Source organism: Leptinotarsa decemlineata, unplaced genomic scaffold (assembly GCF_025532065.1).
Source record: "Leptinotarsa decemlineata unplaced genomic scaffold, Ldec_3_MD MMD2_tig00026282_RagTag_RagTag, whole genome shotgun sequence".
In the NCBI taxonomy this organism is placed as follows: domain Eukaryota; kingdom Metazoa; phylum Arthropoda; class Insecta; order Coleoptera; family Chrysomelidae; genus Leptinotarsa; species Leptinotarsa decemlineata.
Window position 1 is genome coordinate 13831503 of NW_027412668.1, and position 13634 is coordinate 13845136.

A 13634-nucleotide genomic window follows, 5' to 3' on the forward strand; every position below is an offset into this window, starting at 1 on the left:
TGAAATCTCTGCCGAGTCTGACTGTTTGTCTGTCTGAACGCGATAAATCTAAAAACTACTGAACGGATTTCTAGACTATTTTTACCAAAGAATGGAGTGAGATTTATGAGTTTGATTTATTAAGGTTTTTGCTGATTCGTTGGAATACGACAATGATATCCTTGGGAAGTTGAGGTGGTTGTACCCTACATAATGCTTTTTGAGATACAACAAAACAATTCGCTTTATATTATTGATATTTATAGGTCTACAAAAAGTTGGCGATAGCATATGTCTATCTTTTAAGGATAACTTAGTTTACCCATCTCGAATTTAAAATGATGATCGGATATAATGTGGTAATCGAAAGTTATTTAGAAGGATACGATATTATTCCCCATCGATTTTTATAAGGACAAAACACAAGCACTACAGGAAAATTCTCAAGGCGCTCTCAGAGCGGTGCCTGTGCGAAAGTAGCGATTCACATTGGATTTGAATCGCTGGAGATGAAATCCATTTGGAAAAACGTTCTCAGGAAGTTTATTCCTCATGAACGAAGTTCTCCAGATGAAGGAGTTCTCAAAGAGTGAAGTTCGAGGTGTACTGAGTTGAATCTCAGAAAGATGAGGAATGACAGTTCGTCACGTATTTCTGATATGTACCGCTCTTGGTGGAATCAAATGTGCCAAGTCACTTGAACACCTCCAGTGAAAGTATCTATAGAAGAGAGACAAATCTCCAACCTTCGATGTTCCAGGCTATCAAGATTGCACGTGATGTTTCGTCTCCAATCAGGCGGATGGCTCTTTTCTGGATAGAATCCAGCAACTTCAGGGTATTTTTGGGGGCAGAGCTCCATACATGAGAACAATACTCCAAAGAAGATCTGATCTGGGCTTTATAAGGCATCGAAAGTTGCGAAGGTGCGTACAGTTTTCTGGTTCGGAACAGTGTTTCAATCTTTTGAAAAGCAGCCTTTGCAATTCCAGAGACATGATTATGCCAAGACATATTAGTGTCCATTTTAACCCCCCAACAAACTTATCCAAACCGAAAGCGGACATTATATCATCCGGTTCGAGACATTCATGTTTTTGGAGAAAACCTGTGTTTTTGTGGCATCGAATTGTACCTGGTTACTTCCACTCCAATTCGAAATCACTCCTAGATCCTCAATAAAATTTGCAACTTTCTGCTGCCGGTGAAGATGTGCCTCCGTAGCCGATGTCCTGGAATCCAATTGGAATATCAAGACAAGTGTGCTGTCGTCAGCAAAGCAATATATTGGATTCTTGGTTTTTTCCAATAAGTCGTTGATATACAATAAAAAGAGGGTTGGAGACAATATGGATCCTTGGGGAACACTAGCGTTGATTGTGAAATACTCTAGTTGCCTTAGATATTTTTGCACACTATAATTGCCTTTCACATCATGCAGTTCAAAATGGAAATTATCTCGGGAATTATCGCAACATCTAAAATATCGTGCGATAATATAAATTGAAGTGGCCGGACAAACCGACGTGACAAAATCGTAGTTTTGTTTTGTGTTGTCCTCAAGTAGATATGTAGTGATCTCTTTCAGAATTGAAATCGATATTCATAAACATACTCTATTTGAGCAATTTTCTATAAGTAGTAATTATTATTAGTTACTAGTCAGCCTAGTTGGAATGAAAATATATTCTTCAAATTCTGCTCAATATACATACTTCTGTCAGTGGGTAGCTCCATCCATACAAAAAGATGCTTTGATTCGTCTTCAATGTTCAGAACATTTCATACCATTCTAGACAGTTCTGGAATATTTCACAACATTCGTAATCCTAATCGCCAAAATATCTGTTGAGAGTTAAAACAGAGTCGTCTACCTTTGATTTCTACGTATGAAAAATCGCAAACACGTCGTCTACATATCGTCCGTGGAAAGTAATCTATTTCATTTTGTGCTTTCAATCTGTTCATCAATTTTATGTAGTCTTCGATTACTTTTCCACTGAAACCATAGACCCTCAGAAGATCCCTCAAATATTCAATAGTTTTTAGTATAATGACACTCGGAAACATCAAGGGTACGTTATTGATGTGTATCAGAAAAAAATGCCAGTGAAAGTGTATCTTGTTAGATATAAATAGAGACCAGAAGACCAGACGCCAACTTGGGTGGTGAAAGGCGCGTAGAAAAGAGTATTGCATTTCTGGAGATTGGGAAAAGAGCTTGTTCTGAATATCTTTCTTTGCTGTATTATTATTCTCCAGGCTCATTTATCAACTACACGAGTTCACTTCTCCGGTCTTTTAACAGTCTTTGAGAAATAGTTTTATGATATTCATCTGAAAACACTGACTGCATAAATTGAAAAAGAAAGACTGTATTTGATACACTTCCTTCCTGGCAGGAGACATCCTGAAATTACCATATAAATAAGAAGGAATCCGCTTAGTCAGACACATGGAAAATGCGAATAGAGTTCCATCTGAATTTCAAAAAGTTGGAAGAAGTCGAATGTGTCAATATTTCTGACAGTGGTTTACTAGAATTTCATGAGATATTTTCTCAGATCATACAGGGAGATTGCTACTGAGTAACGTTTTCGAATAGGTCCCAAACAAATCCATTGAATTTATGTGATGCCCAAGCGAAGATCTCTGGCTTACAGTACCATACCGTCAGCGGCTATGGAGATCCTTCCTAATCTACCTCTTCTCCACATTTTTCTGGAAAGAGAGATTAGATGGACTGCATACAGACTTGTGCACATTGCCATTGCCAATTGCAGAAATCAATACAATGCAGAGTGCAACAGACTGTTGGTTGATATTGGAAGTCACAGCATTTTAGAAATGACCTCTGACTGTTAACTACGAACTGCCTTATAAAGTACCATTCCCAAGTAGAGAGGACTGGATCCTGCGGGAGAAGAAAATATTATGAGCAGATAGTTGTTGGTTCACAGATGGATCAAAAACACCTTCCGTTTCTGGTGCAGGTGTTTTCAGTCGCAGACCTAGGACAGAGTTATCTATCTGCCCAGGAACGAATGCGACTATATTTCAAGCAGACATTTACGCTATTGAATTGTGTGTGGAGAGATTGGATAAATCCAACCTCACTCACAAGTCAATGAAAATATTCTCGGACAGTCAAGCGGCGTTGGCTCCTACCGAGCAACGTCTAAATTGGTAGCAAACTGCCAAAAAAGACTCTCCTCGATAGGAAGACTAAACATATTGTCTCTGGTCTGGATTCCTGGCCATACTGGCCTGGAAGGCAATGAAGCTGCTGACTCTCTTGCAAAGGAGGGTGCTGCAAGCGGCTCCATTGGACCAGAACTTGTCATTGGCATCGCTTTGGGCTTTGCCAAACAAACACTGAACACCGGGATGGCAAGAAGAGTTATGGACTTCTGGCAGAATCTTCCAGGATTGGCTCACTCCAAGGCGTTTATTCACCCTTCGAAGTTTGATTCCAAACAGTTGTTGGACTACACTAGGGATGAACTACGATGTCTAACAGGCCTTCTTACAGGTCACTGTCGGAAGACAGTGTGTGTCGCCTCTGCCTGGAAAATGATGAAACTGCAGAGCATTTACTTTGTGCCTGTCCCGCTGGGGACCGAATCAGGTTCTTTGACTTCGGCAGATCCGTACTCTCACCATCTGACCTGAAAAACCCCTCACCATACAAACTAATCGGCTTCGTTAAGGAGCTGGGTTTATTTGGCCGAGTGTGAATAGGTGTGAGCCACAATAAACCCTTATGGGTAGCGGTGGAGGGTTGAATAGACCCACTTGCTTTAGATCTACCTACCTACCACTCACATAACAAACATTAGATATAAATGTACTCATATTCTTATCCTTATACTTGTTCAATGAGTTTCCTTGGGCAGCTACTAGCAGGTTCAGTATTCAAATAGAATAACCGACATCTTTATTCCCAACCTTCTTTCCATTCAGTTGGGAGTCATCATTCATTCGTATCGTTATATCATACAAAATTGAGTCCTGAATATATGAATCAACCTTTGATATTTCAAAGTTTATGACTTCCCGATGAAGGTTCCGTATTTCACCTAATCCAATCACAAAATTTTATCGAACTGGGAAGAACTTCATTTCAACCTGTAACACCTGCTATTCTCATAAAGACGCCTGGAAACACATTTTCATATAGGGCAGGGGTATATTTGGCAGATTCTCCGAATATTTGCTGTCTCTATAATTCAGACGAGAGGGGGGTCTGGCCTTACATTAACACCGTATAGAAGGTGTTTATTTCTATACGGTGACATTAGTGAGGACGAATTTTCATATCTCACTCGTAATGGTTGTAGAGTAAAACGAATTTGAAGTTTTTATCCTCAATACTCTGCGTTTTATTTACCCCACTTTTTCAAAATACCGGAAAATGGCACTTTTCCCATTCTTTCATTTCAAATCTTGCAGAAGATAATATTTTCTACAACTATGAAAAGTAGAAAAGCAGAATGGATAAAAAAATAAGTGGTAAAAAAAGTATTCCAACAATATAATGATATAATAATGATATGTTTATTTCTGACCGGGATATTATAAGCTTATATCGTCATAGTTACGCTATCAATAAAGAGGGTCATAACTCCCTTGGGACATTATAGATTTTATAATTCCCTCTACTTTTCACAAGTAAAAATAAATAGAAATGAAAACTGAACCATATTTTATTTATTCACGTCATTACAAATAATAAATGTACAATTTTGAAATGTTCCCTGAAAATTACTTCCGCCACTGGAAACAATTTCTTCTTTTGTATGGCTGGAGCTTCTGTTCACTACAGTCGAGGTACCTGCCTCTTCTGATGACAAAGTAGACAACATACGCGCCGTTTTATTTCTCAATTCGATGCTATCCTCCAAATACCCCTCCGCCACCGTGGAACTTTTCCAACCTCCGTGTCTTTTTAAGTTAGTCATAGTTGCTCCTGCATTGGCTAGAGCAGTAGCAGAAGTGCGACGAAGGCAATGTCCCCTATAGGAAGATGAGTTTGGTAATCCTGAATACATTGCGATTTTGCTGGGGATTTTCCCAAACATGTTTTTTCCAATTGGCTGAGATGTACATTTATTTTGTCGGAAGCTCAAAAAAATCGTTCAATACCTTTAGGACGCAAAGACATATAAAGTCTTAATAAAGGCAAAGCGAAGAACTCTTTTTCATCCACAACTGTAAATTTCTTCGATACACCAGTTTTACTTTCCGGTACGTTCACTACCATAACGGAATCCCGGTCCTCTATATCCGATATCTTCATATTCAAAAATTTCCTGACTTCTGCATCCTCCAAAATAACCCATAATCAAAACAACCTATAACAAAAAAAAGGAAATAAATACACACAAAAAGGAAAATAAGAAAAAAATTACCTTATGCAATAAATGAATATCATTAGGAGCGTCCTTTAGGAATCTGATAACATCTTTAGGAGATAAAACAGCAGACTTTTTCGGCTTATAACTCTTACTCTTCCGTTTCAAAAAAACCTGTAGTTCATTGAACTTGGTGATATCTCGTTTCTCATGTATAGTCACCATCGATTTTAGCATTGACCATTTAGTCCATAAAGAATTCGGACTATACGTTTCTGACTGAAATGAATAAACACAATTACTACCAAATCTACCGAAAAACATAGAAAATTCCTTACCAGTTCTTGAAAATATGCCAGAAATACAGTTTCAGTGACATCTTTTGGCATAACATTTTTCCGTGTCAGCCAGTCCAGATATATCTTGTATTCTTTTTGATATACGGCTTCACTTTTCGATGGAATTAATGGTTCTCTTGCTTGTTCAGCTTTTTTCAAAATATCCTCCATTATATTTGCGGTAGAAAACACGTTTTCACCGCAAACACAGCTTGATAACAAAGTTCTGTTTATAAACAAGTAACATAGCAACAACCTAGCAACAAGAAAACTCTACTATAATCAACGGTACCTGATTCAAATATACCGGGAAGGTAATGAATTGGTACATTTTTCTGTTTCAAAAATGAACAAAATTTTATTGAAATCGGTCAGAAATAAAATTATCTATGTACCACGGGAATTAATGAGCCTTAATAACCTCAGGCAATTGCTGTCCCTCGGGCCAGAGGCCCTCGGGACGCAAACTTTGCCATCGGTAATTAAGGCCCTCCTAATTCCCTTGATACATAAATAACTATTATTCACCATTTGGAATAATACAGTGAATAATATGATAGATAAAATATAGTGAATAAATCAGATTAGACCCACGAAGTGTAGAATTCCACTTGTTTGTGAGAGAGAAATAATACAAAAATTCAAATAAGAATGAGATACATGTAACAATACAAAATAAGTATACATATACACAATGAAAATGTGTATGAAAGTGAAATATAAAATATATGTATATGGAATGGTATGTATAACTATAAATAATATAAGATACAACGTGTTTCAATTTGAGAAATAAAACATGAAGTAATACAAAGACATTGATGAGTATATGTAAACATACTTTTCAAACAGACGTACCACAGGGTAAAATCATAAAATGAAATTATAGAATAAAATCATTGAGGTAAAAATGAAAGTTACAGAAAATAGTCCAATAGTTTAAAAGTTTCAACAGTTGAAAATTAAAATTATAGACATTTGTGATCTATGTTTTCCATTACATTTCCTATTTATTCCCGTGGTGTGTTTTTCAATAAGATTTTTAGTTTCCTTCCTATAATTACAAAAATTTGATACATTTCGCAAGTATTGTGGCAGAGATGTGAATACTTTGGACCCTAAATAACAAACGTTTGGAATATTTATATCAGAAGTATATCAGATTAGATTTGTTCTTGAATTGCTCGATAGGTAAATTCATGAAGTACAACTCTCTAGGATCAGAGATTTCTGACTCGGCATATAAAAGATCATTAGGGTAGTCAACATTTTTTTGCAGGACACATCTGAGGAACCATTTTTAAATACCTTCTAGAGCATTGAGGTAAGTTTTGGAAACTTCACTCCAACAAATTATTCCATAATTTATATAGGATTCTACCAAACTCTTATATAGAGTGTACCCCCTTATAGAATATACTTCTTTTGCCAATCTCTTGAATTTCTCAAATTCTATGAAAAACTGTTTTAATATAGAGACTCTCAATTAAGTTTTCGATATGTAAGTCACAAAAAAATCACTTCTCAAAATATGGAAGATTGGGTGTAAAACTGGGTGAATCATTTTCAAGTTGAGTCCAAAAGTCAAATCATCTAAAAGAACAATTCGTTCAGGCCAATCTCAACACCCTACACAGTAGGTTAATGGACTGACACCTATCAGAAAACAACTACTCCCCTGGCTAATACCACGAAGGGCGTTGGATTATATCCGACAGGTGTCAGTGCAGGATTCTTCACTGAAGTTATTCCTGCATATGCTGTTGGCGATACAACTGCCGCAATAGATTTTCAATTATTGGAACACACTTGCAGACCGGTTTGGCCACTCGTCAGTGCAAGGTAGTGTATATCATCAACATAAAGTCGACGATTTCCGATAATTGAAAAGTCAAGTTTCTTTTTCCATTAATTTCCTGTTTCAGGTATTTTCTCAGTAATATTCGAATTTGCAATCCATAAAATGTGTAATTCCAATTCTTCTTCTCATCATATGATCATAAAAAGGATGTTTTTCTAAAACTATAGCGCCCTGTAGTTGAAAAGTTCGAACCCATTTTCAGTTTTTTCACAAAATATACCCAAAAATATCTTCTTTGAATATCAACGATGTTGATATTTTCACTCCTTTGAACATGTATGTGTACGTTTCTCATAAACCACCCTATGGTGAAAAATAATTCGTCTGAATGGCACGAAAGTGCAATGAAACATGAATTTACTGCTACATTCACACCAGAGCAAAATGAATCCGCATAGCGAGAGATGGGAATAATAGTTAAAATGAAATTTATTGTAGTAACGTTGAATATTCGATGAATCATGCGAAAACGAATGCATGAATAGCAATGCAAATCGCATTGGCTTCTCGCCAATTTCTCCGAGGAAACCCATATATTTGAAGTTGATACGATAGTGAAATACATGATTTTCAGTGGTTTACTCACACTTCCATTTCTACGTAGGGGTGGTTTGGAAAAACTCCCAAAGGTTCACAAAACTGCGATACGAGTTTCGCAATAACTAAATTGTCTCCATGACAAAATCATATATAGCAAAAATATACATGATATAAATACTCGACAAACTATTTTCATCACAATTCCTCGACATAGAAGGGAAATTTTCAAGCGAAGTTTTTCAGCTAGATACATAAATACGTTCAAGATAACTGACAACACGAGGGTTTGCTGGCCAAACTTCGATACTATGGCTTGTCGGATCATTTCTGTGTATGACTCTCCATCTTCCTGAAAAAACGTTCCCTGCAAGTGGCCATGGGAATCTCTCGAATACGTTCACCATCAATGCTGGTGTTTCCCAGGGATCCATATTGTCTCCAACCCTCTTTTTATTGCATATCAACGACTGGAAAAAACCAAGAATCCAACATATTGCTTTGCTGACGACAGCAGATGTGTCTCTTCATTCAATTTGGATTCCAGGCCATCGGCTACGAAGGCACATATTCACCGGCAGGAGAAGGTTGCATATCTTAATGAGGATCTAGAAGTGATTTCGAATTTGGGTGAAAGTAACCAGGTTAAATGCAATGCCACAAAAACTCAGGCAGCGGTTTTCTCCAAGAAGATGAATGTCTCAGAACCGGATATAATAATGTCAGGTCAGATAATTCCGCTTTCTGCTTGGGGGATTGAAATGGACACCAATATGTCTTTGCACACTCATGCCACAGCTGGAATTGCAAAGGCTGCTCTTCAAAACCTGGGAACACTATTCCGAACCAGCCTCAACAACTTTTGATGCTTTATAAAGCTCAGATCAGATCTTCTTTGGAGTATTGTTCTCATGTATGCAGCTCCGCCCCTAAACATACCCAGAACTTGCTGGATTCCATCCAGAAAGAGCCATCCGCCTGAAACATTGTGAAGAAAGGTTGGAGATTTGTCTCTCTTCTATAGATACTTTTCACGGGAGGTGTTCAAGTAACTTGGCACGTTTGATTCCACCAGGAGCGGTACATATCAGAAAAATGAATTTAATCTCCAGCGATTCAAATCCAATGTGAATCGCTACTTTCGCACGGGCACCGCTCTGAGAGCGCCTTAAAGTTTTTCCTGTAGTTCTTGTGTTTTATCCTTAAAAAAAACAGTAGGTCGTGTTTCTTTTTGAAAAAATCCATTACTGAATATTTGCGTGAACTGCAAAAATAAAAATAAACTAAAAATATTTTCCAACTCAGAGCAAAAAATTAAATTCTCACAGCGTCGTCATGCAACTTAGCGCTTTTATGACCTAGGGGAACCACTGACTTGGAAAGTTAAGATAAAAAATAATTGAAAAGGTTTCCTATATTTTCTTTATCTTTTTCTCTTGCTTTTCTTATGCCTTCTGGTTCTTTGTGTACTAATCAGTATTTATAGTTTTAAGTTTAGTTTGTAGTGTGGATTTGAGTGGAAGACCAGTTTCTCTCCTGATGTTGAAAGAAAACTAAACTTTCACCTTTCATTCACCTAGTTCTTTAGAAATGATACTGGATATTGTGTGTGGATTCGTCATAAATAATAAATACATTATTATAAAATAGCCTTCTAGTAGTAAAGACATGCCTGAAGAAGCTATTGTTTAGCGAAACATGTGTTGCGTTTTTGTAAAACTGTTGAATGAAAATTTCACAATGAAGTGTTTCTTGAATAAAATAGCTTTCCTTGTTACTTTCTTGAACAGGAAGGTAGAGTCTACACGAAGTCTAGCTCGTGATGTGGCTTGGAATGAGGGGGGTTGAGCTAACCGGCCATCGGATGCCTGCTTCCACGTAGCCCCGCTGAATACGGGAATGACAGAATCACTTATGGTTCTGTTGTTCCCTAACTGAATGGCATCCCAACGATGGCTTGATCCTAAGGTGTGTGTATCCGTGCCGAGAAGATGAATGACACTGAGCATATCAGCTGTCTCTACGGAACCTTCGAGATGCGGGGCTCTGCCGTGATTGCCTTCTCTCCCTAGCTACTCGTGGGACTCTATAGAGGAGATGGATGTCGAGCCTTCGACTCCAACTGACCTCCCTGTAAATTTAGTTTAGGAGCGAGTCTACAGAGGATATGGATGTCGAGTTTACGACTCCAACTGACCTCCCTGTAAATTTAATCCAGGAGCGAGTCTACAGAGGAGATGGATGTCGAGTTTACGACTCCAACTGAACTCCCTGTAAATTTAATTCAGGAGCGAGTCTCCAGAGGAGATGGATGTCGAGTTTATGCCTCCAACGGACCTCCCTGTAAATTTAATCCAGGAGCGAGTCTACAGAGGAGATGGATGTCGAGTTTACGACTCCAATTGACCTCCCTGTAAATTTAATCCAGGAGCGAGTCTACAGAAGAGATGGATGTCGAGTTTACGACTCCAATTGACCTCCCTGTAAATTTAATTCAGGAGCGAGTCTCCAGAGGAGATGGATGTCGAGTTTACGACTCCAACGGACCTATCTGTAAATTCAGTTCAGGAGCAAGTCTACAGAAGAGATGGATGTCGAATTTACGACTTCAACTGACCTCCCTGTAAATTTAATCTAGGAGCGAGTCTACAGAGGAGATGGATGTCGAGTTTACGACTCCAACGGGCCTCACTGTAAATTCAGTTCAGGAGCGAGTCTAGAGAGGAGATGGATGTCGAGTTTACGACTCCAACTGACCTCCCTGTAAATTCAATCCAGGAGCGAGTCTACAGAGGAGATGGATGTCGAGTTTACGACTCCAACGGACCTCCCTGTAAATTTAATCCAGGAGCGAGTCTACAGAGGAGATGGATGTCGAGTTTACGACTCCAATTGACCTCCCTGTAAATTTGATTCAGGAGCGAGTCTCCAGAGGAGATGGATGTCGAATTTACGACTTCAACTGACCTCCCTGTAAATTTAATCCAGGAGCGAGTCTACAGAGAAGATGAGTGTCGAGTTTACGACTCCAACGGGTCTCACTGTAAATTCAGTTCAGGAGCGAGTCTACAGAGGAGATGGGTGTCGAATTTACGACTTCAACTGACCTCCCTGTAAATTTAATCCAGAAGCGAGTCTACAGAGGAGATGGATGTCGAGTTTACGACTCCAACGGGCCTCACTGTAAATTCAGTTCAGGAGCGAGTCTACAGAGGAGATGGATGTCGAGTTTACGACTCCAACTGACCTCCCTGTAAATTTAGTTCAGAAGCGAGAGCTACGGCGTACTCAGAATCTCTCTCAAGTGGGGGAACTAACCCCCATGAGCAGGTTAGCAAACGTTTGCGCTCAAGTGAGGTTTCACCAAAACCAGAGGCGAAAAAGCCCTGCATGGCTGAATCTAAGGCATCGTCAGGTGCAGCTGACGTGCAAAAACCCTCATATGGGAAGGTTGTCGTGGGTATCAAGATGGGAATCTTGCAACTTGACTATCCGACTACGTCATTAACAGATCATATACTTTGTGCCTGCCCCGCTGGGGACCGAATCAGGTCTTTAGAGTTCGGCAGAGCTGTACTCTTACCATCTGACCTGAAAGATCACTCACCATACAAACTAATCGGCTTCGTTAAGAAGCTGGGTTTGTTTGGTCCAGTTAGAATAGCTATGAGCCACAATAAACCCTTGTGGGTTGCGGTGGAGGGTCGAATAGACCCACTCACTTTGGACCTAACCTAACCTATACGAAGTCAATTCGAACAGCTAAGTCAAAACCAATGTACCGGATCTGATAAATTTACTAGTTAATGTCATATAAAACCTCCCACGTAAAATTAATGATATGAGCTCGTAAATTATACCACGCCGCCCATACCATACAAAAAAACTGCCGACGTTCAGTTACTATTTAGTTTTTATGCCTTTCGAATTTAGTTCTACTTTATTCACATGTAACTACTTGAAAATACCTGATATTTCCTTGAATAACTAGTAAACACAGGAAAGAAACAGGTTAATCTTGAGAACAGAAAAAACTCACGGGGGGGCAAATCTGGTGAATACGGTGGTTGAGGCATGATTACGGTTTTGTTTTTGACTAAAAAATTACGAACAAGCAATGACGAGTGAGCAGAAGCATTATCGTGATATAAAAGTCAAAAATATTTTTTCACAATACCGGCAAATCTGGATCGAAGTTGACGTCATTCAACAATTCCTGAGCGATGCTCATGCGACGTTTTTTCAGTCAAAATTCAGCAGTGTTGAAATGAACTTCGCTGCCACCAATTTCATGCCCATAATTTCCGAAAAAATTGCATGGCTCATCATCGGTTGTGCTGGGTCGTCCAGGGCGAGCATCGTCATTCATATCTTCTCGAAAAGTTGTTCCAGTTTAAACATTTTTCTGACTCAGAGTACAATCACCGTATACCACAGTCATCATTTCAAATGTTTTTGAGTACTTAATTCCATTTTTCACACAAGATTTAATGCATGTTATTTGATCCATTTTGTTCGATAGCTGAAAATCGCCGAACATGTGAAACTCTTTTAACTTTTATGCTTTTCACCAACAAACTGAACATGCTAAACAGCAGAAACTGTGAACATATGCTCGAGGCGAGTGTATCAACATGAAAAATCCCTAATCGAATGTACGTAGCTCCCGAAACTTGAACATTCACCTTGTTTCTTGAACATATTTCGTACATTTCAAGTTGAATCAGAAAGTTGTGAAACTAACAGTCCTATACCTCCAGGAAACTGGGCAAGAGGAAAAATATACATCAAAGAAAAGTATTATTTTTGTAATACCTTTTTCTTATGGACACTCTCTTGTTCTCGTTTTTTCAGTCGACTCCTAACAGTTCCTTCAAATCTAACATCACATCATTATGAATTTTAAGTTTCTCTAGTTACTATCATCCCATGGATACGAATGAGTTCTATTCCTATGCTAACGACCAAAAAATGATCTTTTATTTTGAATCCATTGCAAATAGAGAAGGAATAACCAACCCCAACTGATCGATATCAGAAAAAGACAACGCTCACGTGAAATGTCTAGCCGAACAACGTGTTCGCTGTGGCGTGCCCCTACAAAACGCCAATTGATGTCATACAACTCCACTATTTGTACAATTGCGAGAGCTCGAAGGAATGTTTTTATGTCAAAGGAATATAGTACGAAAGTCATCAAAACCGAGACAATTTCGTTTTTGTCCCTATAGAATTTTGCTTCAGATGTCTTTTGTGATATTTTTTAGATAGCAATGGTCGGGTGGATCTGACTAGTCAGATTATCTCATCATTATTCGAGTGGTCGTTATTAAGTTATTGTAATAATAGGAGCTTTCTAGCTCGTTTCTCCTTTATTAATTTTTTTAAATGAATTTTAGGTGCGCTGTCACCAGATGCAGGTTTCTCCACATCAAAATTTGAAAGTTAGGCAATTCCGAAAAAGTCTGTAGGGTTCGTGCCGATCGCACGAAGGCCGGTCTTTTTGAAATCTGATCATTTGGTATACCTACTTATATTCTCTTACATTATGTGGTTCCAGAATTG

The 13634-nt window shown here is 38.5% G+C and overlaps 2 protein-coding genes across 2 annotated transcripts in view; one reads left to right on the plus strand and one right to left on the minus strand.

Moving 5' to 3' along the window:
- wake (ankyrin repeat and fibronectin type III domain containing protein wide awake) overlaps nucleotides 1–13634 on the plus strand; it is a 199830-nt gene that overhangs the window by 14546 nt on the left and 171650 nt on the right. The window lies entirely within an intron of this gene.
- On the minus strand, nucleotides 5217–6195 carry LOC141484585 (uncharacterized). Its single transcript, XM_074179555.1, has 3 exons — nucleotides 5672–6195; nucleotides 5391–5612; nucleotides 5217–5333 (listed from the first exon to the last, which is right to left on the minus strand). The coding sequence occupies exons 1-3, from the start codon at nucleotides 5840–5842 to the stop codon at nucleotides 5217–5219; spliced, it is 510 nt and encodes a 169-aa protein (XP_074035656.1). The 5' UTR covers nucleotides 5843–6195.

Coding starts and splice junctions, on each gene's coding strand:
- LOC141484585 (XM_074179555.1), bottom strand. CDS start 5,842: ATGGAGGATATTTTGAAAAAAGCTGAACAAGCAAGAGAACCATTAATT. Junction 5,613..5,671: donor TGGCATATTTTCAAGAACTG/GTAAGGAATTTT, acceptor TATTCATTTCAG/TCAGAAACGTATAGTCCGAA. Junction 5,334..5,390: donor ATATTCATTTATTGCATAAG/GTAATTTTTTTC, acceptor TTTTTGTTATAG/GTTGTTTTGATTATGGGTTA.